This window comes from Thermobia domestica, chromosome 17 (genome assembly GCF_964235325.1).
Source record: "Thermobia domestica chromosome 17, izTheDome1.hap1.1, whole genome shotgun sequence".
Taxonomy (NCBI): domain Eukaryota; kingdom Metazoa; phylum Arthropoda; class Insecta; order Zygentoma; family Lepismatidae; genus Thermobia; species Thermobia domestica.
In genome coordinates this window covers 173783318-173808553 of record NC_137470.1, presented here as the reverse complement: position 1 = coordinate 173808553, position 25236 = coordinate 173783318, and the positions used below count along the sequence as shown (strand labels likewise).

The following is a 25236-nucleotide window of genomic DNA, read 5'->3' as shown; positions in this document are numbered from 1 at the left end:
TCATGAAGAGAAAAGGATGGATAATTTCCCCCTCCCCGATTTAAAAAATATCACAGTTTATATATATACACAGTATGGCGCTAAATTCGTTGTACAAAACAGAGGAGTGATTCCTGAGAGTAAAACAAACAAAAAAGTTCCAATAAACATAGGGCGAAACATGACAAAATGAATTCTAAAGGTCCATACCTCCAAAACTATGGGACCTACTGTAGTCGGGTCAAGACTTCACTTAGAAACTAGTATGTGCTCTATCCAAAAATACATGTTTTAGAATCCTAAGGTACTCACGCAACAATTTTTATGAAGGTAGTTGGAGAGTACTTTACACAATAGGCCCGTAGTCAAACTCTCTCTTTAAAAATTGTTGTGGAAGCACCTCAGGATTCTGAAACACGTATTTTTGGATAGGGCACGTACTAGTTCCTAAGTGAAGTCTTGACCCGACCAACGTAGGTTCCATAGTTATGGAGCTATGAACCTTTAAAATTCATTTTTTCATTATTTCAGCAGCCCATAACACGTAAACGATGGGGTTTTAGTCCTATATTTAATGGAATGTTTTTGTTCGTTTTAGTCTCAGGAATCACTTCTCTGCTTTCGTACAACGAATTTAGCGCCATACTATATATATATATATATATATATATATATATATATATATATATATATTACAAAAACTGTGATTTTTTTTAAATCGGGGAGGGGGGAATTATTCATTCTTTTCTCTTCATGATTTTCGGTCTATTCAGAGGGATGACTCTGAAGTCTCAAAGGAAATATTCATCATATTGATTCAAAATCAATTATGTACATTATGTACAACTATTGATTATGTACATTTTATTTCATGCTTACCCACAGTCTTCAGTGCTTAGCATTAAAAACAGGCAAGAATGAGCGTTTAATTTACCCCTTGATGAAGGGTGAATTCTATCTACGAGTAAACAGAAGTTTTCTTTCCGATAACTTTAATCAAAAATACCAGATTTCGATTTAATATGGCACATATTCTTTGATATTCACAATCATTTCCACTGTTCGGATTTAAAATCAATCAATAGTGAAACAATGAATTTCCTTTCTTCCTGTTTCCCGATATAAATCATGTTACACGATTACGTACGTAATACATATTAAATTTTCATGCAATATGGTATGTTAGCACATACTACAGGTAAGCGTTCTATAACATACACAGTTCTACCATGGAGCCACCGGAAGCTGAAGTGGCCATATACTAAAGGTTGGTTTGTGTTTTAGACACTATCGTTTGTATGGCAAACACTGTATTCATACCAGTAACTATTTCCTAAAAAGATTTGGTTTGGTTTGAATTAGTTTAACGTCCCACGAATATGCCTGCTAGGCTAAAGGAGACGTGCATTCCCTAAAAAGAATCTGCACCAAGGACTGCAATCACTCCCGTAAGAAACACGGTAATCAGAAAGGTACCAAGATTGCATTTCCTAATAAAAGAACTAAATAATTTATGTAGTCATCTAAAAAAGGATCTTACCGAAAGAACGAAAAAAAAAATATTAATTTATAGGTGCAGTTTAAGTAAAGGGCACCATATCTTGCAAAGTTTACAGGGAAAATTGAACGCTCTGCATATAAACATCCACTCCCTAAGAAACAAATTTCGACAGGCGATTGATACAAATTATCACAGCAGTAGACCTATTTTATTTTTACAAGTGTAATGTTACTAGTTTAAAACCATTACAAGTACTATACGACGGTAAAAATAAAGAACTGCATATGGAAAAGAACTGTAAGAGAAATTATTTTCCGCAGGTGCAGTATTTCTGCACAGTGAATAAAAACTATATTTCATTTTAGAAGTATAACGTTACTAATGTCAAACCATTACTTGCATCGATACTTGCATGAAAACACTGATGCACTCTCACAAGCTTCTCTCTGCACTGTCTCGTTCAGATTGCATTTGTGCTCTCTAATGGTCACATAGCTCAGATTTCAGCTTAGATTTATTATTTTTTTTTTTTTTGTCTAGTTTCTAAGGCATCTACCCGGATGCTGTATTTACATGCAAATCAAAAAGAAACAATAATTTCTGTTGACCACCTTCACTTCACCTCAGCTAAATAAGGTACTGTCATGTAGCTCAAGGCAAATAATTTTGAGGACAATGAGGAGGAAAATACGAGTTAAGTGCCGAAGAACAGGTCCATAAATACAAAGAAAAGGAATGGTGAGTTGGTTATTTTTCGTGAAATTTAAGTTAACTAACCAACCTTAATGTGACATTTTCAAATGTAAAAAGCTGCATGTTGTTGATACTACTTTGAGTGGAGGCATGCTGACATCCGTTAGAGTGTAGTGAGGAAATTAGTTTCCCGTATTCAAATACGGAAGTTCGATAGGACCTTTCAGTTTTGACTTTTATAAGAACATTTGTCGTGGGGAATAAAAGTAACTCCATTTTTTGATGCGGCACTGATTACTGAAATTGAGCAACAAGTGTAGCAAATGTATCAGGTCATTGAAAATAAAGAAATGTAGGAAGTTACAAATTCAAATATGTTGATGGTGTGAAAAAAGAAGAGCACGTAAGGTTACTTATCAGAGTATTTTTAACCCATTTCTTTCAGTTTTAGGTTAGATTATAGGTTAGTATTTCTTTTAACAAAACATGTACTAAATGAGGAGCTCCATTACTACTCGCAGTTTGACTTGAGGACGGCTCAGTATAAACAGAGTGGACGAGTGGCACAAAAACAACAGTGCATAAAACAAGAACCAACTTGTGCTAGGTGGCTACTAAAAGCATGAATATCAAACCGAGTCAGGGCAGAAGTGCAGCAAGGGGGCAAAAGCGGTACCGAGGAGATGGGTCCGTAGGGAGCAGGCGCTACAGCGACGGGGGGTATACGAATAAACGAGAATAGTGGAAAGCACACTTGCACACACAATACTTTCACTAATACTCAAAATTCATCTCAATATGCTGTGAACTGACAGTAATTACTTACATTCCTTACATTCAAACTCTCATTTCCTCCCGAAAAATGTTTCACATCATATTTTACCTATAAATTTTCTTTTTGAACAAATTCTATTCGAGTGAATCCTATAAGAATTATAATTTTTCAACAAGAATTTCGAGTGGTGCTCATACACTTAAACCGCACCAGTTTATGTATAGTACAAAGAAGTTCATATAAATGTTATTTCTTTGTTTTCAACTGGATCTGAAAACTGAAACAAGAGCATTATAGGTGAATTTAAAACTTTAATTTACGTACTACGATAAAAAGATGACACCGTCTAGTAATTTCTTTTCCCTACGTGAATTTCTATCAACGCTTGCCTAAGCAGCAAATTACAGCGCGTAGAATACCAGCTCCTTGGTATTCAAAAGAAAAAAAAATATTGAGATAAAACTAGATCTAACATGTGCAAATCACACACTCATTCATTTCACTCTCAAAAATATCTAAACGTATTTTTTTTTTAATTATTATTATTATTTTCCCACGGCAAACAAATGAAATAAAACTATAGAATATCACTTACAGTAATCGCTCTGACAAATGCAGAGTCCTCTATCTCACAATTTTAGCTATAAATAGACCCCAACAGTTTTCAATTACTTTTGAAAGTCATAACTCCCGTGTTTACTACATACGCCCCTCTCAATTTTTGTTTCGATGCTCCAGGAAAATACCTACTATTCATATACACGCTGCACACCATTCGTCTGTTTGTGTATACATAGTTGCCAGCAAGAATTCTACAAAATTTCGCCCGAATAATGAACAAAACCATCGAAATTCTAACAGAAAAAGTCCCCCAAAACGTTCTATTTCAAAGAAAGTAACGTAATATTTGACTTAATTCCATTATATATATATAATCAAATGCTCTTACACTCAGGGTTTTTTTTTTTCGGGTAGGTCAAGTTTAGATACAACACAACAAAATAATTGTTGAAAAGTAATAATTTTCTTTTAGTCCTCCGAAAAATTAGAACAAAATGAAATGAAATCATTGAGTTTTACGTACCACGTATTTGCCGGCTAGGCTAAAGAAGACGGTGATAGTGAGAAATGAGTGAAAATAGTGGAATAAAGAAAGTGGGAGGAAACGGCAGAACCCCGAGAAAACCAGCGCACACGGTTTTTGTCCAGCACAAAGTTCACTTGGTGGGAGCCGGGATCGATCACGGGACCCCATGTAATAGAGGTGAACGCTCCACCAGTGAGCCACCGCGCTCCCCTCTAAAAGTTTACGCTAGGGTACACGAGATTACCCCAATTCGCATAAATGAAATTCAAGGGGTCTGCCACAAATAATTGTTGAAAAATTAGAATTATTTTGCGATTTGTGTACAAATTTAGGGTCCAGATATATGACATTTAAACTACAGTACAAGAAAACAAACTAACGTTTTTTTAGGTGGCTATTTAAATACATGGGGCCTTATGCAGAGTCCTTTTGACATCTGATTAAAGCCATACTACGGGATTGACTAATGAATGGGTATCAACATTGTATTGAGAGTCTCTGATTAGGACGTAGTATTTGTCGAAGTTAATCACATGTGACTAATTAATCTACAGCAGAGGCTAATCATTTGTCCACGGTTTAGCGTGAGACACGACATTTCGTATTTCGTATTTTATGTATTTTCATTTTTACAGACTACGCATGCGCTCACCTACTTTTACGTAGTTGCCACATTTATTTTTCTCAACCGATGCATTGGGTTTATATAAGTTAATCATACCCAAATCAACGTTTTAGTTGTACTCAAATTAGACTCTGAATACCAAAAAGCGCACCTTAGTATGCCACTAACTAGTCTGTGACTAAACACTGATTAACGAATTCTCTCTGAACACCGCCCTTAAAGACTACTAGCTGAACCTGCACTCTCTACACAGCGCATCACTCACATATGAGCATGAATCTCATTCTCATTCCTTACGTCTTTTCATGTCCCTTTACAGACACAAGTGAAAGACGTCTTGTTAAAAATCGGGAAGGGGTACCATAAAGGGAAGATTTTTGCGGTTATTTTTTCAACATTTTGCACCATTTGCAAGCTTGATCCTACTTTCGGTTATAGTTCCTAATTCATGTATGATAAGTGTTTTATTTCTTCTTGTATACAAGTATGCAATGAGCAAATGCATTACATACATAATTAATTATAATGCCAGTAATATATTGTGTTCATTGGGCAAAACACTTCATTTAATAAACATTCATCTTAGACTGGGAGAAATGGTTATCCTTCATTTTTCATTATCATTTGGCCATAAAACAAACGCCTGAGATATGTGCAACTTCTATATATAATTATGTTGTGTTGGAATGTATAGCCCATAGGATATGATGCTTTACTTTTTTAACATTTCAACACTTCCAGACTAGTACTAAAACTGTAATAAAGAAATAAAGACCATGGGCCTTATGCAGAGTCGTTTTGACGTCTGATTAAGGCCGTACTACAGGGTTGACTAACGGATGATTATTAAAATTGTATTCAGAGTCTCTGATTAGGACGTAGTATTTGTCAAACTTAATCACATGTGACTAATTAATCTAGATCAGAGACTAATCTTTTACCCACGTTTTAGCGTGCGATACAAAATTTCGTATTTCGTAATTCATGTATTTTCAGTTTTACAGACTACGCATGCGCTCACCTACTTTTCCGTTGTTGCCACATTTATTTTACTCACCGATGCATTGGGGTTCTATAAGTTAATCATACCCAAATCATCATTTTAGTTGTACTCAAAGTAGACTCTGAATACCAAAAAGTGCACCTTCCTTAGTAAAGAGTTACTAACTAGATTATGAGTAACCGTCGATTAACGAATTTGCTCTGAATACCGCCCCATGTATTTTTTTCTTTTTTTTCTTTTGTTTTTTTTAAATATTCAATTAGAACTGGACAATCTTGACAAAATTTGGAATCGACCATCAAAAACGGTACATTTTTAGCACTTGTGGGTTTCAAGATCTCATTCCCGAAAGGATTGGGGACAAAAATATAAGCCTAGTATTTTAATATATAGATAAAAAAAAAATAAATAAATAAATAAGATTTACCAAATTCATCTATCAAGTTTACTGACGACATGCCTTAATGACACTGCTATAGGGATTATGATTGAGCTTCAGTACGACGGTATTCAGATCCATAAAGAAACATGTTCTTTACCAATTGTATATTAATAATCCTAATGTCTTTATTTATTTATTTTTAACTGAATGCTTGACACAGATTTTAGTTTAACAAGCTTTTAGCGATCATTGAGGAAGTAGAGTGTTTGCTATAATGTACTGAATTTTGTACCCAAGGAACAAACCTGTCTCACTGACCTGCTTTTGATGATGTAGTTAACTTTCTTCTTGTGCATCTGGTAGCGATTCGTCCTAGCATAACGATAATTGAGACTGAACGCAAAGTTTACTGGAATCATTACTCTTTCAATAGTACTTACCTAGATAGATATTGGATAAATATGAAAGAAATTTTCGCAAATTAAAAAGAAAGAACGTAATGGGAGTCTTAATAGAGCATATGAAAGATAGCAGAATAAATGACTGCAGTGGGAAAGGAGTGAAAGAGCAATGTGGATGAACAGTTACGTGTAAAAGGTGATATATATATATATATATATTAGTTAGAATTAAGAAAGGACTGAGCATAGCCTCGCGGTTAGCAGAGTTTGTTATGAATGATTGGAAGAAAGCAGAAAGGTTAAAAGGAAGGGATAAACTAGTAATTTTAGCAAATATGTAGATGACTGTGTAAGTATGTGAAAGGAGGTAAAAGAACTTCAAAAATTTGTCAAATAAATTGAAGATCGAGGGAAAACCATATAAGTAGAGATGGAGGTCGAAAAGGAAGAAGTCATAGCGTTCTTAGACACATAATTACGGATTAGTATCAGAAAAGCTGCTCGTCGGGAAACTACTGTGATGGTAGGAGTGACCTGGACCGCTCAACGAAAAGTAACTTCATTTGCAACATAGAAAAGAGGATTAAGCAGACAATCAGTGAGATAGAAAGATCGGAAGTAGATATAGAAGTTATCGTACCCATAAGCAGTTAGAAGGAAGTGGATACGATAAAATTAAACTAGAGTACAGAAGAAGAAGTGGGACTAAGAAGAGAGAAAGAAAAGACGAAAGAAAGAGAAGCAGGAAGAATGGATGGAGATAAAAAAGAAATAAAGCAGAAGATAATATGGTGGAGGATAGAAAATATAGGTAAGACAAAAACAATAAAGAGAATACTAAAGAAAATGTGAAGTATCTGGACGTATAGGAAAGGAAGTAAGAAGTTATTGGAGGGAAAGAAAGAGGAAGAAAAAGAAGATTCAGAAATAATAGAGAAGAAAGGAACAATCTATAGAATCCAGTGCAGTGAGTGCAATATGTGGTATGATGGAGAAACTGGAAAGAAATTAAAGGAGCAGATTAGACAGTATAAGGGCGAAATAAAGTTTTAAAAAAAGATAGAAATGCAATGTCCAACCACTTGAGGGACACAAGACATAAGGTTAATTGGAATGAGGTGAAAGTGCAAGAACATGAAGACAGAAAGATGATCAAGAAATAAAAGCAGGCATGATTTGTTGAAAGCGAAGACAATGATCTGATGAATTGGAACTATGGTATTAAAATTGGCGAACAGTAGAGTAAGTAATTAAGAAACATTAAGAGATATTTTTTTTGTTATTTTTGTTATTGTGGATATTATTGTTGTTATTATTAGGATTATATTCTTATTATTATGTTTTGTTAATTTATTTGATAGTTCCATGTTACTAAATTTGTGTGTATAAAGTCTAAGCAGAGCGAAAGGGATTGTATCAGTTTTGGTGCTGCAAGGGCTGTCAGCTACCAATCAGGTTACAGGGAGATTTTAGCTGTCTCTTAGTACTTAATCTTCAGTCAATTCACATGTAAATCATAGCGTCTGATGAAGCGTAGTAGTTAGTTAGCGAAAGTGTCAAATATATTAGTTTTGTAATAATAGATTGATTTACTTTCCCCAGTGATTAACTTACTGTTAATTATAATAGAAAGAATAAAGAACTGCAGATATGAAAACGATTCATTAAATTTTTGTTGTATCAAACTTTTAATATATTTCCAAATAGTGTCAAGGTTCAGTTTTTTTTTTCTCCAAAAACGATCGAACTAAAATGTTAATTAATAATAGGTCTCGGTTTGCTTGCACGGTGGTAACATCTTATAGCGTCAGATATGGGGCAATGCAACTATTGGCAACTAACTACTAACATATCTCTGAAGCATCAGAAGTGTGATTGACAGACTGATACGAATGCTTATAATTATTGCTTTTATTACAACAAATTTCTATGAAAACCATTGTGTTTATATATTTTCTTTTCAGGAAATTATTTTCATCAGAACGAAGTAATTTATACAAGTTGACGTGTCTACTTTCTCATTTTCTAACAGCGAAAGTGTGGAAACGATCCTATTAATAATTCCAATAATTCTTAATAATAATAAAATTTGTTTTCGGGATGCAGAATTAAAGGTATTTAAAATTTTCATTAATCATTTTATTACAGTCTAGTACGACTAAGAATACAATATTTTAGAATGAGTCCTTCTGAATGAAACAAAACCATTGCAAGTCAATTATTCTTGCAAGAAAACTTTTCGATTCAGATTATTCAGGGTCGAAGTGAGACGGTATGCGCTGGTATGCCGTACCGCCTCTGGTTTTTCAGTGATGAAGGCATACAGTTTTTGGTTTTTGAATGATTAAAACATACCGTCACTGGATAGTAGATGCCAAATACCTTTAATAAATCCATTTTTACACACAGTAAATTGACGAATAGCTTTGCATGTAGAAAGATTTTATTTCTTATGTAAGAATAATTTCTAAGTTGACAACATTTTTGTTATATTCCTGCCTTTTGTTTTTAAAATGAAATACCTTCAAAGTTCATATAGTTTGTATTTTGATATGCCACGTTGAATTGTTTCTTTGTTTTATATATATACCTATATATATATATATATATATATATATATATATATATATATATATATATATATATATATATATGTGTGTGTGTGTGTGTGTGTCTTCTTTCATTAATGTTTTGAGCATGGGCAGATTTAGAGATTGTATGCTGTGGGGAGGATCTTCCGGAGGTTTAAAATGTCCCACAGTCGAGTGGGGGGAACCTGCAGTTTTCCAGCAGGAAACTGTTAATATCTTCATTTGGTTTTTGTGCATTTTCGAGTATAATTCTCTATAATACAACATAAGGGGATTTTTTTTTTTTTTTTTCAGAAAGTTGTTGGCAGGGATCAAAATCTCTCCATATCCCTCACCCCGTTACTACAGAGAAGTTCTCCAATCGTTTACAGTCATTATGTAAATAGAAATGCAATATTTTAGGCAACATACCTTCACTGCATTTCAACATTTAGATAGCCGGTATGTCGAGTCAAAATCGTAATAAACATACCGCCTCTGCTTTTTTCTACTTCGAACACTGATTATAATAATTTTATTTCATTCAACAATAGAACTCAAGGGTCGATGAAACATTTGTCAGCATTTATAGTTATCGCTAATGTACAATTGTAGTTACACAACATTTTTTCAAAGATCAAATTAAACATTTTTATTTCAGCAATAATGTCATGTTTATAAATGAACAGAAATATTCAGTACTAGCATATATTACCCGCTTCGCTGGGCTGAAATGAAAATTTAAATGCACAACTCGTATCTCATGTGTTTAGTACCTGTGAAATAAATATGCTGCTTTCGTTTTTAATGGCATCGATTTAAGCAGCATCGGAAAGATCATTGATCATTTCGCCGACCCCGAAAACCATGGATTCGACACTAATATTAGTCATTTTCGATCACTTATATATATATATATATATATATATATATATATATATATATATGTTGGGGCTATGGCATCGGAAATGTCACCGTTATCTCAGCCACCCCGAAAAATGTGGATTCAGCACTAATATCGGTCATTTTCGATCATTTTTAAATATCTTTCTCCCCCTCCCCCAATTGGCGGAGATGATTTTGGATTTAAAAAGGATCGGAAATGTTACTGTTAATCTGAATGATCCTGAAAACTATGGATTAGACATAATATTGGTCATTTTCGATTATTATTATATATAGCTCCCCTCGCCTCCTCCATGCTGCGGCACACGGCATCAGAATGTCACTGTTAATCTCAGTTACTCCTAAAACTATGGATGCGACACTAATATTAGTCATTTTCGATCATTTTAAAATGTTTATCCCCCTCCCCTACATTTACCCTCCCCCTCTCCATCCATCAGGGCTGAACTTGGATTGAAACAGCATCGGAAGTTTCACTGTTTCTCTCATTGACCCCGAAAACTTTGGATTCAATACTAATATCCTAATAATACTAATAGCCTAAAGCAATTCCTGCCCCTAAACTCATGTATGTTGAAACTTTGATTGAGATCGGTCGGGTGGTTCAAGAGTGATGAAGTCACAAGGGCAGTCATTTTAATTTTAACATTTATTTTAATATATCTCCCCCTCCCCCTCCCCTAGGTTGGCTAGTCAAAGTGAAACGACAGAAAACACTCAACGTCCGACCCTCATATATGTTGCAAATTTGATCGAGATCGATCGGGCGGTTCAGGAGATTTAGAGTCACAAACATAGTGATTTTCAATTATATATATATATATATATATATATATACAGGGTGCGAATTGGCGGGGGGGATGCCAGGGATTTCCCCCCCTGACAAAAATCTTTCCCACCCTGGAGAAGAAAAATTTTATCCCTGGCAGGGATAACTTTTTCCCCCTCTGGAGTATTTTTAAGTGGACATAAAGATAAGTAGGTCTACTTTGCGTAGCTAACCTAAATATTACTTGAGTGAAAATTTATGAAAGATCTCACATCTCAACTGTTTTGTACTTGTTAGTATATATATATATATATATATATATATATATATATATATATATATATATATATGGGGGGGAGGGCTGGGTGCGCATATGGGTGAAATTCATCCCCCCCTGGGAAAATTTTTCAATTCGCACACTGTATATATATATATATATATATATATATATATATATATATATATATATATGTTAAAAGAGATATTTCACTTGTGTAGTTTTATATTATTTATATGAAGGCTTGAAGTCATTGTTATATCGTATTTCATGCAGAATAAGAATATACTGAGTGTAATTAGTGCTTTTTCTCGTAGGAATACGTCGGAATTGTGAATATGGAAGGATATATTCTATAAAAAAAAATATTGTGATGTTCGATAAAGCACGTACTTATATGTTGTAGAAATAATACCGTACTATGTACGTCATTCAGACGAATATTTTGCAATTTGCTATATATTTGTTGCCACGTATTGCCAGATATACATAAAGAGACGTAAGAATTATTAATGAGAATTTATATTTGAGTACGACTAGTATAGTACTTCGATTCTGTTTGGGCCATTCTGTTCTTTGCCAAATAATTATTATTATCTTTTCTAACAGCCTTATATTCAATTTTGACAGTGTCTGTATGTAGTGCCAATTTTTGTGTACAGATGGCTCTTGGGGTGACTTTTTCTCTACCCCGAAGTTTCGCATACTGGTTCCTTTCCTCCCATTGTTCAAAATTTACAGTTAGGCCGCGTCCAAGCATCTTTTGTCAGTGTGTGGGAGTGAAGAGCTTTGTGTGTAACGCGCTACCGCGATCGTGCTTGGAGGACCAAATTACCTTCCTTTTCAATGAGAATATCTATCAATCTTCGGTGTACTAAATACAGTCCATTAATTTGTGTAATCCTTATTATGTGTTACTATTAAATATATGTTAAAACAACAAACCGTTGTTTGGATAAACATATTACAGATTCAATAACAACAGCCTTGAGCATCTACACAGCGATTATATCTTCTAAATTCTGTTTATGTTGTTGCAGACCACTAAGATTGAAAAAGAAAAAAGAATGACAAAATAGTGCGTTGCCTATAAATATTCCATCGACTACTTAAGCAATTTATTGCCAGGACAAAAATTCTGAGTACAGTAAATAACTAATAAATATTTATTTTCAGAATAATTGGATTAACTGACTTTTTTTCAAGATCTTTGTTTACTATTGACATATTTTCTTTCGATCACATATTTTAAATTCCACACATTCCTGTATTCATTAACTAGCAGCGTTCACCCCGCTTCGCTGCGGTCACCCCGGAACGCAATAAACTTTGTTACTTAGATAATTTTTACTTTTTCGCTTTCAAGTGATATGATAAAAACCATAGAAGATTGCACTAATGTTAACATTATATCGCCTGTCATTTATGTTAACCCGCCCCGCTTCGCTGCGGTCACCCCAACCCGCCCCGCTTCGCTGCGGTCATCCCGGAACGCAATAAACTTTGTTACTTAGATAATTTTTACTTTTTCGCTTTCAAGTGATTTATAGCGCCTGTCAGTTATGTTAACCCGCCGAGTCACAGGGTCATGCGGGTTGCATATAAATACGTTTATTTTTATACCTATGATGAACTAATAACAAAGGATTTGTACGTATGGACACCTGAATGGTCAATTATCTCAAGACACTGGTAATTGAAAATTAAAGTGATATGATAAAAACCATCTAGGGTCCACATCCTAACAACCCCCCAAAAATGAAAGAAATCGGTTCAGCCGTATTAGCGTGATGAGCGGACAAAGGATTTTTTGTACGTATGGACACCTGATTGGTCAATTATCTCAAGACACTGTTAATTGAAAATTAAAGTGATATGATAAAAACCATCTAGGGTCCAAATCCTAACAACCCCCCAAAAATGAAAGAAATCGGTTCAGCCGTATTAGCGTGATGAGCGGACAAAGGATTTTGTGCGTTCTCTTTTATATATATAGATAGATAAGAGGTAATATACGAGTTAAGACAATACTTGCATACGCATTATTCAGCACACGCAAAAATTTAAACTGTGAGACATTCGCCAGTCACATACTGAGAAAACCATAATCCTTTGAATGTTCTTAATGAAGGATTGTTGGTAATTTCCCGATATTCAAGATTTTCGAAATTATTTTATTATTATTACTAGTATATATTACCCGCTTCGCTGGGTTGAAATGAAAATGTAAATGCACAACTCCGTATTTCATGTGTTTAGTGCCCGTGAAATATGCTGTTTATGCTTTTAATGGCATCGATTTAAACAGCATCGGAAAGATCATTGATCATCTCGGCGACACCGAAAACCATGGATTCGACACTAATATTGGTCATTTTCAATCATTTCTTTTATCTCCCTCTCTCCCAATTTGGGGACGGAATTTGGTTTTAAACCGGATTGAAAGTGTCACCGGTCATCTCAGCGACTCCGGAAACTATGGATTCGACACTAATATGGCTTATTTTTATCAGTTTTATGTATTTCCCTTTCCCCCTCCCCCAACATGCCGGGATGAATTTGGATTTAAACAGCATCAGAAATGTCACTGTTCATCTCGGCGACCCCAAGAACTATAGATTGAACACTAATATCGGTCATTTTGGACCATATATATATATGTGTGTGTGTGTGTGATTCCCCCTTCCCCATGTTGCAGACCGTGCCATCGGAAGTGTCACCGTTCATCTCAGCGACCCCCCAAAATGTGCTTTCATCACTAATATCGGTCATTTTCGATCACTTTTATGTCTCTCTTCCTCCCCCTCCCCAAGTTGCGGGGTTGAATTTGAATTTAAACGGGATTGAAAGTATCACTGTTCATCTAAGCGACCCAGAAAACTATAAATTCGACACTGATAGTGGTTATTTTCCATCATTTATATATGTATATAAATCTTTCTACCCTCACCAAATGGCGAGGCTGATTTTGGACTTAAACCGGATCGGAAATGTCACTGTTCATCTGAAAGATCCCGAAAAGTATGGATTAGACACTAATATTGGTCATTTTTATCATATATATATATATATATATATATATATATATATATCCCTCTCCCCCCTCCGTGCTGCGGCACACGGCATCAGAATTGTCACTGTTAATCTCAGCTACTCATAAAACTATTGATTCGACATTAATAATAGTCATTTTCGATCATTTTAAAATGTTTATCTCTCTTCCCTACGTTGTACCCTCCCTCTCCCCAACTATTAAGGATGAACTTGGATTGAAACAGCATCAGAAGTGTCACTGTTTATCTCATCGACCTCCCTCCCCTCCCCCCTAGGATCTACCGTTAAAGTGAAATTACAAAAATGTTTCCAGATCCGAATCTCATGTGTCTTGAAAATTTGATCGAGACCGGTCGGATAGTTCAAAGGTTTTTAAGTTACAAAAATAGTCACGACCCGACTACGGTAGGTCCCATAGTATTGGAGCTATGGACCTTTAAATTTCATTTTTTTTTTCAGGTTTACGGCAGGCTATAACTCCCAAAGGAAGCATTTGTGCACTCAGGTGGGTCTATAATATTTGTCTTAACTTGGTGTTGGGAATCACCTTCCGAATGTTGTCAGTTTGTTTTGAAACACCCTATATCTATCTGTCTATCTATCTATCTATCTATCTATCTATCTATCTATATCTATATATATATATATATAAGTAGTATTCAGTGTTATTGAAATTATATTTAGTGTTATTCACCACATGAACATTAAATGTAGAAATTGGATCTACATACTGGAGTTCCTAGAAAAATGATCTTAATAAATATGTCTTTAGTGAATATAATCCAACAGTAAAATGGATATAAAACTTTGTTACTGTTAGTGAAAGAAAGGAAGAAAATTCCCACGCAGTGCAATTGTTTCACACATATATCCCTTTTCCCTCATTTCCAGAGGACACTGGAATAATTTCAGGAATATGGAACTTCCTACGGTGGAACAGAATTTCTGAAGAGAAGATCTCACACAGTATGGAATTCAAAAACTTCAAAGGAAGACGGACTTTCAAACAGTAAGTAAAATTAACTATAAAGTGCTCTTAGATTTTATACTACAAATGTTGAATTAACACAGTTTCTATATGCTTACCCACCTCAGTGAAACTATTACTAGTGACCACATGCCATCTGATGAAGTATAGAGCGAAGAAATTAATAGTGATTTTTTTATGTTATTAGTGTGTTATTTTAAATTTCATTTTTTATCGATATATATATATGTGTGTGTGTGTGTGTATTAGCAACTCGAGGAAACATAATGGTATGTCTCATTTTCTAACTTTCGACTCAACTGGGAAAAAAGCCTGACCATTCCCATGCAATGACACGTACATAACAAGCTTTCTCTGCTATCTACAGGCACATTTCCGGAACTAAACTACCTACATACTGTTCTATGGCTCAATCCCAACATATTCCACCTAATAATTCAATTTCATAGCAAGTGGCGCCTACCATTATGTTTCCCCAAGTCGATAATATATATACGGGTTGTCCTTAATTCTTGATTTCCGAGATATTTTGAGTCTCAGTCTCTAAAATGGTTCCATATGCGAGCAAAATAACCGACAAGAAATATAAGCTTAATTGAATAATACTAAGTCGTGCTCCAGGCGACTTCAAACGTTGAATGCACTTATAGAATAAGAGACTACATCTTGGTAGAGATAATTAAGGCTTACTACAGTATAATATCACCATCGCTTCCATTTTGAAGTTCGCCATCTTGGATTCAGATCATTTTTCTTAGAAAGGGTCATCTGACATATAGTTTTGGGGTAGTTTTTCACCACAAATGCACATCTGACGTTATTTACAACTTACCTCCAATAACGTCATTACCCTATACAATAAGATCAGTCGTTCTTCCAGAAAAAATGTTCCGGGGGGTACTGCTGGTACTATTCTATTTATTATTATATTATAGACATATTATTTTGGTCTCCTCCGGGGGGGGCACTCAGATCTCCGGGGGACAGCGCCCCTTCCCAAAATCATGTCTGGAAGAAACACTGAATAACATTCTAAATTTCTGTTGTTTACAAGCTACCTAAACATTTGCGCAAATTGTTAAAAAAAAATACTAATAATAACAATGTGTCTGTGTATCTGTCAATCACCAAATTTTTGCATAGAAAAGATTGATCTTGATCCATCAAATTTGATACATGCGTAGCTCTTCACTAGTTTAAGCTCTACTTCCCTCTACACATACGCATTATGCCTAGATGTCACAAATTTCCTCGAGAATCATTTTTCTCAGAATTGCATTGGAAATGGAGGCAGTATTCGTTGGCTGCCAAACTAGCCTGATTTGTTTCTCCTAGACTTTTTTATATGCAGATACAACAAAACTTTTGTGTACCGAATACAAGCGCAAGCTTTGGGCTATCTCCGACAAAGAATCATATTTTTGTGTGTATCTATGACGTCTCAAACATTACAAAGCACAGGGATATTGAGTTCCTTCTTGATTGTTATCGAGCAAAGGACCGCACATGGAGATCTGTGGATACTGAACGTTTTCTATTAATAATAAAGCCGGAAGACCCTATCGTCGTAGGTTGGTAAGCCATTTTAATTTCTTACTTTTAGACAGTCATCCGGACACCTTGTATTTACTCATCTTGTAAGGTGAAATGTATGGGAGTTATTCAACCTTTTCCAAAGAAACAATACCTGGTATATTTTGGAAGGGCCAAGAAAAACTTATGGATGTGTACTTTCCTAGCAGAATCAAACGAAGATAATAGGTTAGCAGTTTTTCATTAATATCACGATTTCTTCTGGCTATTGCACAAGACTATGCAATTCCATGAAGGACGGAAAAGTATTTCATTCCTGATTTTTCCCATTTTACTTGAACTTCATAACTACAAACTTGTAATCTAAACACAAATTCATGTTCTAAAACTCTTACGTCAATAAGAAAGATCCAGCTAGAGTATTAAAAGAAATACAGAATAGGGAAACTGAACCGAAGGTGAAACGTAATTTTCGACAAGGAAAGAAAAAAAAATTAAGCAGCATCTCAACAAAATTTCGAACCAGGTTTTAACAAAGGTAGGAACTGGATTTTAATTAGAAATTCAAAAGCAGTTTTTGGTACAAAGACGAAGCCAGTTTTGTTAAAACACTATATGGGATTGGGTACGTAAAGTTTTCTGTAGAAAGAAGCCCAAACCAAAGCCGGTATATTTAAAAGCCGATACTTGCGTTATTGAAAATTGCACTGGTTTAAGTGAAAACGCCGAAACTGTTTTCGAGAAAATGGTTTCGATGGAAAGCCGAACATTTTGTTTAAGAATTTGAAACCAGTTTCGGTGAAAACCGAACCGGTTTAGGTGAAAACCAGAACTGGTTTTGAAGAAAACTGCAATTTCGGTTTTCCTAATAACCGGTTTTGGCCATCCTAGTACGTAGCCAGGAATTGAATCAAAAAAAAACCTGGCTAATAATTCTTACTACACGAGAAGGAAATAACGCATGGTTTTCTTAATTTGGTGATATTCTCCTGCAGATTCATAATACAAAATTTATTTTACGCCAAACTAAGCTTAGCATTTGTATCGATTATGTGTTCCTTCTGAGAGGGGTTATAGAAAACTAATTACACACATATCTTAAGTACAAACATAAAAATATATATTTCTCAATATTTTAGAACAAACAAACAAAACTTTTACTTCTTTCCATACATATTTTAAAAGTAAATGTTTAGACATTGACAACACATATCATATATTTGCCGTTGATTACACAAATACATTAAGTACAAATAAAAATATATTCTTAAAAGATATTTCAAAATACAAACATTTTTAACTTCTTTTTTATAAGAATACTTTGAACAGCCATTGTGAGGAAATGTATTTTAAAACTACACATACGTACAAACAGTATATAAAAGGTAGACCACTTACTGTATATTGAACCACCCATGTAACTTTTAATATAATATCCAAGAGCGATGGGATTTTATACTGTGCAAACTTGAAAAGAAGTGTGATGTTCTAAGTAGTTAGCAAAATCAACAGATTAAGAGTGTTGTCAACCAAAAATAAAGCTCGACTTTTTCAAATATCACTACGTCAGATTATTATGTATTTCAAATGAAAGTGTTAAACGAAAGCATATAATACTGCACTTATTATTCATAAGTACAAAGTAACGACGCTACAATATTGCAAATTTTACAGTATCTGCAGCAGTAATAACAAAAGTACGACGAACGGAGCAATGCACATTACTGTGATCATAATTCAACGTATTTCGAATGACTATAAACAAAGTACTGCAATTTAATCATCTTTAGTTAAATTGCTTGGGGTATGACAACACTGTCTCGAAAGTTGGCTCCATTGTATTAAAACGGAATTAAAAATTTTATTTTTTCCTAAAGGCTTTGTTTCTTAATAATACCGTTTACACCAAATTTAATATCATAAACCGTTCTGGAGATATGAAAAACATTGCAGGGACATTTTTTGATAGTTGTGATTTCAGTAAGTTCTCACAGATAATGTTAAACAGTGTTTCAAACTTTATCAATGTATATCATATCTTTGGAACAGTTTCACACACATATACGAGAAAATATATATATACATGTATATATTTATATATATAAGGTGTCCCAACGCCTCACATACCAGTTAATCATCCCTAGTTAAACTGCATGTAGGGTGACAACACTGTCTCGAAAGTTGGCTACACTGCATTTTATCGGAAAGTTGAGTGTAGTAGTATGTTCGTGCGTCAGTTGTTGTGAGAAGCTCGTATTGTTGAGTTGTTGCAATGCGTTACGTGTTGAATCAGTGCTTATGGTAACAAGGAACATTTGTGTTAGAAATGGGGCAGTTTGCATTAAAACAGCGAACAGCCGAAAATCCACACACAATAAAGGATCTTAAACGGAACATTACTAGAGAAATTAACATCATGCTCACAGAATTACAGCGTGTTGCTGGTAACATCACCAAACGAGATCAGCGATGTTTGGATACCCATGGCCAGCACTCCCAGCATCTCTTATAAACAGGTAACTGTTTAAGGTTATTATTATCTACTGATTGTTAGTTGGTTCATTGTTGCCGTTAAAGGGTGACTTGAATCTTGTGCGTGAGGCGTACCGGTTTTATGTAGGACACCTTGTATAATATATAATTGCTGTAAAGTGCATTAGGATCTTCATAACTATTTTAAAAGTCAAGATTTTAATCCCTTGTATTTTTTAGCTACTTATTTGAAATATGTCCTATTATCATCATAGTTTTTACACTAACGTACTTAGAATGTACATTAATCCGTCCCCTCACGTAAGTTATTAAGTTATTACTGATGTAGAGGCTTCAAAAATTAGGATGTTTATAATAAACGTGGTATTGTAAATTTTTATCTAATTCTTGGATTTGACATATGCAATAACCTGACCTAGTGCTATTTGGAAAAAAAAAAATAAATCTTTATGTTCAGTTGGCAACATCCATCATGTGGTGGTATTGCAGTGTATGTCACACGATGTCGTTCTCTCTACATTGACATCGTAGAAAATTTCACCGTGTTGTATCTATTAGCTAAAAGTTACAAGCTACTTTCAAAATACATGCTTCATCATGTATATTAGATATGTAAAACATTTATATTATTTAGAGGTAAAAACTATGTTCCTGAATAGATAACATTATACAAAAACTCAAAATCTCTTTTTTAAAAACTAAGGACATACTGTAAATCAGTCTGCTTGGCTTACATTAAGAAAATAAAAACTACAGTATACTGTTGACATATCTTCTCCGAGTTTCCATTCCCAGTATTTATAAAAAGATCGAAAAAACCCGGTGGAACGAACTCCCCACCTTCTTGTAGTGGATTTGAATTTAATATATATATATATATATATATATATTAGGAACATACATGAAAAAAAAACATAGATATTGTTTATATACATTAGATATGTAAAACTTTTATATCGTCGAATGGGAACCAAAGGAACGTAACTCCAAGAATGGAGTTTTGGTTTGCTTGGATTATGAACATAATTCTGAAAGACCCACGTGGTGCTATTTGAGTGTCAAGTTGAGTCAAGCTATGCAAAAATGTGTTTACCATCCTATTAGAACAACATTTGTTTAAAACTTTCTTCCCCTTTCTCATGTAAACCTACGAAAATGGAGTTACGTTACTCTGCTTCTCATACGACGATATTATTTAGAAATACAAAATATCTTCCTCAATAGAGAACATTATACAAAAAGTAAGAACCTTTTCTTTAAAAACTAAGAATTTCAAGAAATAATATATTATAAATCAGTCTGCTTGGCTTACATTAAGGAAAAAAAAATTACAGTAACGGAACTGCTGACATATCTTCTCTGAGTTTCCATCATTCTCAGTATTTATAAAAAGATAAAAAAAAAATGAAAAAGAAAAGAAAAACTCGGTGAAACCAACTGAACGCCTTCTTGTAGCGGATTTGAATTTATATATATATATATATATATATATATATATATATATATATATATATTAGGAACATTAGGAATAAAAACAACACTGTGTTTCATCATTGAACTAATCCAATATTATATAACAATGCCTCTTTAATTAAAGCCTTATTTTAAATGTTTACCATTTTCGATTCCTGATAATATACTACTAAAACATACAGTAAATCCAAAAACGTGTAACGCTTTAACATAATTAATGACATTTAAAACTGTTAAATAACATAACAGTTATTTTTCCTGAGTGAATTATTCCTGAAGACACTGATTTTTTTTTTCTATTCTCTCTACTTCAAACGGCATCTTTCTCGCTGATCAGCTTGCATTTCATCTATGACTGCCAGAGCTTCATTTTCGTCCAACGCTTCAAGGAGAATCCTCAGATCACGTACCGAAATATTCTCGTGGGTCTGCAATAATAATGATAATAATAGAAAGGACACACACACATACAAAAAATTCATGTGTATATATAAAGATAAAGGCAGCAATTATTTCATCGCGTATGTATTCTTTGATCCTAGTTTTAAAGTTTTGCTTCATGGCGTCTACGTATATTACACCTTAGAAACAGCACTTTTGGAAATTACTTCCCCATTCATCTGACGCCTATACGATCACTGCTGAATCCATTTGTATTAGAACATTTATTTTTGTTCTATTTTTTTAAAATCGATTGTCATTTCTAAACTTATAGCGCAGCTATGTTTCGTTGAATTAATAATGGCATTGTCCCATCCGTCTCACTAAATTATTATCGTTGTAGAAGTCTCTAAAATTAGATCGTTGACGATATTATAGCGTCTTTATTTTGTAACACCTAATAATAACTGTAGTATTGTAAGTTTTTGTTTAATACAGCGTGTCTACAATGAGACTGTAACATTTTGAAAGTCTACATTTTTTTTTCATTTTAAATTGTACAGCTGTGATTCGCAAAGGAGCAGACGCAGCAAGTCAGAAAATTTATGTCAGCGTTTCCCAACCTTTTTCAACTTGCGGCACACTACGGATGTAACTTGAATTCTCGCAGCACACTCATAGATATTATTATTATTATTATTATTATTATTATTATTATTATTATTATTATTATTTGTAAATATAAAATACCATGGTAATTTTTTTTTCTGTGGTTACTGATCATCTTCTCACAGAGATGAAAGCTCTACCACTGGTTTTCCCCTATGCTAATTCATTATGCTTATTTTTTATTCTAATTTTAAAATAGAAAACAATTCAATGAAGTATAGGACTCAGATTTTTAAAAATACGCTTTCTTTTTCGAAAACTGTATCCAACCTTTCACGAAGAACGAAGATTACTAAATAACGAACTAACAAACAAATGTCTTGTACTTTTAAGTTTGCTGTTTTAACCAAAACCGGTGCATATTATTGCAATCACACAGCTTGCGATGCGTCGAAGTCAAAACACAACTGTTGAACAAAGTGTTGTTCTGTCATTCACGTGCGAATGAGTGTTCTACGAACGTTCACTTGACGCGTACCGTACAAATGCTTCCATTTCTCGGTGTTAGTATGACTCTCAATTGAAGCGTAACATAGCAGCTAACCGTGGAAATGTGTACGAGCCGAAATACTGTCTGCTACACAGCAATACATGTAAAATAATATATTACAATTACAGTATTTTCTTTTCCATGGTAGAAATTCATACTAATGTGAAATACAAAAATATACATTTTTTCCTATGTCTTTCAATTTGGTTGCTATAGAATTAATTTTGTTTCGATTTCCTGCGGGCACACCAGCGGTCTATTCGCGGCACAGCAGTGTGACGCGGCATACCGGTTGGGAACGCTGATTTATGTGGTAATGTTTTAGTGTCGCAACGATCGATTATTTGAAAATGGAGACTACAAATTAGGGTGCATAGGTGGTGTGGTAGTATGAGGAAACAAAATCAGCAATTTAAGTGCAATGAAACTTTCGTCGTGTGTACAACAAGAATTATCCGTCATTCAAGACTATAAAGAAATGGTGTGATCAGTTTTTGGCGACTGACAATGTTATGAAAGGACACGGTGGGGGCAAATCCAGATTCAACGATCAGGTTGTAAACAATGTGCGGAGGTTATTCGAAAGGGGGTCCACAGAAGAAAGTTAGAAAAGCAGCCAGAGAACTTGGTATGAAACGTTCGACAGTTCACGAAGTGCTTCACCATCGAGTGCGTTTATACGCATACAAGGTACAACTTGTACAACTCAAGCCTGATAACCGACCAAACCGAGAAGCGTTTGCATGCACTATGCTAGATCGCATTGCTGAGGACGATATATTTTTATCGCGCGTGATGTTTTCAGATGAGGCTACCTTTCTTGTTTCAGGTAAAGTGAATCGCCACAATGTGTGTATCTGGGGTACAGAAAATTCCCATACATTCATAGAATACGTGCGTGACGCTCCAAAACTGAATGTGCGGTGTGCTGTGATGGAAAATCGAACTGTTCATGTGTTTTTCTTCGAAGAGAAGACTGTCACTGCTAACAGTTACTTGGATATGTTGGAAAACTTTGGCGTGCTACAGATAACAAACATGCAGCCAACAGTAATCTTTTTACAGGATGGTGCCCCACCCCACTGGAGCCATGCAATCCAACAGCTTTTAGGTGACACATTTCCATGTCGTTGGATTGGCCGTGACGGTCCAATTCCTTGGCCTCCACGTTCCCCCAATATTACCCCACTAGTTTTCTTCTTGTGAGGGTACGTCAAAGACAAGATATATGCTACAGGAGTAAACGACTTACTGGACTTGAAACAGCGCATAAGAGCTGTCATGTCACTCTGTCACAGAAGAAATGCTCTACAACACATAGCGTGAAATTGAGTATCGGCTTGATACTCTTTGTGCCACCGGAGGTGCCCATATACAAGTGTACTGAACCGAACTTTGTGTGTTGGGAATAAGCCGAGCTGAGATGAAAGACGTTGTACCTATTGCAATATATTGTACTTACTGATTGACAACAGGCTGAAAATACGTAGTACACTCAGGAATTTTACTAATCATAATACTTACATTTGTTCTATTTCCTATATATCAGTAATTTAGACATCACACTTTATGACGTCACAGATTACCTCCCCCACCCGCAGTAAACCAGATAAACCAGTTGTAACATTACTGTCGATACAAATGGTTAATAGGAATAAACAATTGCTAGCAGCTGTAACATTTGGATATGCCTAAAGGGCTATGACTTATAAGTCATGATATTTGGTTTTCCTTATGTTTCAACACCATATGTCGGATTGTGGGCAAATTTCTCAACGCAGTTCATGTATCATCTATAAATCCTCCCACGCATTATGGCGAAGTTATTTGTTAACGACGTTACACTCACGGCTAAGCTTCACTTTATGAATATTAGGGTAGCTCTAGTTTTTCAAGTTTCGAAATTCTTTGCTCTTAACGGCTAACCATGTTCTAATGTACAATAAAACAGAGTTCCTTGTAAAATTTTAACTCGATTTTAAAGCGAATCCGAAAGACCTAAAAAACTTAAAAATTTATGCAAGGAGCATTGAATAAGTTTTGCACAGATGATTATACTATTGTTATTTGTTGCAATATCGTAATGGAATTTTAGGTGATCATACTTTGATCCTTGGCGACAACATCATATCAGTGAATGTAGCCTCCATTTGCTGTGACGCATTTCGCCCATTTTTTCCATGCCTTGAATACACTTTGGTAAAATTCAGGTGGCTGATTTTATTTAAGCCATTGTTTCACACAAGAAATGAGGGCCTTGTCATTATCGAACGTTTTCCCTCCCACGCAAGCCTTCAGATGACCAAACATAAAGAAATTTCGTGTGCGTGGGTTTTCTCGGGGATCTCCCGTTTCCTCTCACTTTCTTCATTCCACCATTTCATTCATTTCTCATCTTCACCATCTCCTTTAGCCTAACCGGCATAACCGTGGGACGTAAAAATCGAAGATTTCATTTTCATAAAGAAATCTGAAGGAGCCAAGTCCGAACTATAGGGAGACTGACGGAGGATTACCCATCCCATTTTCATTTTCTGCTATGTCAGGCTTGGCATTGCCATGGTGGAGTTCGATGACCTTACTTTGCAGGTCCGGTCTCTTGGTCTTGAGAGCACGTCGTATCTTATCTAGTGACAAACAATAACGCTCCTTGTTAATTGTAGAGCCATGATCCAAGAAATCTATGAAAATAACATTGCGCTGATCCCGCGTCCCAATGTATGATCCTAATTACCCGGAATCAATTTCCTGTGAATTCATGTGGCTGATTCAATATCGGTTTTGAACAGGAATTCCATTATTGACCGTTGTCAGGTCCTGACGTCTACTTGAATGTCCATTGCGGCTTACTCGCCAGTAATAGGAAACAACAATTATTAAGATTTTGAAGTATAAGGATCAAAGTGCGTTCATGTAAAATTTCATCATCATATTGTAACTAATAAAAATATTACCCACCTGTGCAAAACTTATTGAATATCCTTTGTATTTGTTTAAATATTATGTATAAATTTTTACAGTTTTACTGATCCAAATAACAGCCAATTGTAATTGAAAAACCAGTATTTTCTTATTATAAGTCCTAGCATGCAATACAAATTAAGACTAAATATGAACCAAAACTTGTAAACAATAAGAACAAAAACGTAACAGAGAGCAGATTTTCATGCTTCGTTAGCTTCGGTAG

The 25236-nt window shown here is 34.7% G+C and overlaps 2 protein-coding genes across 7 annotated transcripts in view; both read right to left on the bottom strand.

Moving 5' to 3' along the window:
• LOC145674507 (uncharacterized) overlaps positions 1-3728 on the bottom strand; it is a 266730-nt gene extending 263002 nt beyond the window's left edge. For 5 of the 6 annotated variants that reach the window (XM_081744659.1, XM_081744658.1, XM_081744663.1 and 2 more), the window contains exon 1: positions 3544-3692. The gene's annotated coding sequence lies outside the window, so the exon portion shown is untranslated. The other variant, XM_081744660.1, reaches the window with a different exon arrangement.
• A 13983-nt stretch (positions 3729-17711) lies between these two features.
• Positions 17712-25236, bottom strand: part of LOC145674240 (uncharacterized) — an 89163-nt gene continuing 81638 nt past the window's right edge. The window contains exon 5 of the mRNA XM_081744077.1: positions 17712-20937. Within this exon, the coding sequence (XP_081600203.1) occupies positions 20815-20937 (123 nt within the window). The 3' untranslated portion in view covers positions 17712-20814. The remainder of the gene's footprint in view (positions 20938-25236) is intronic.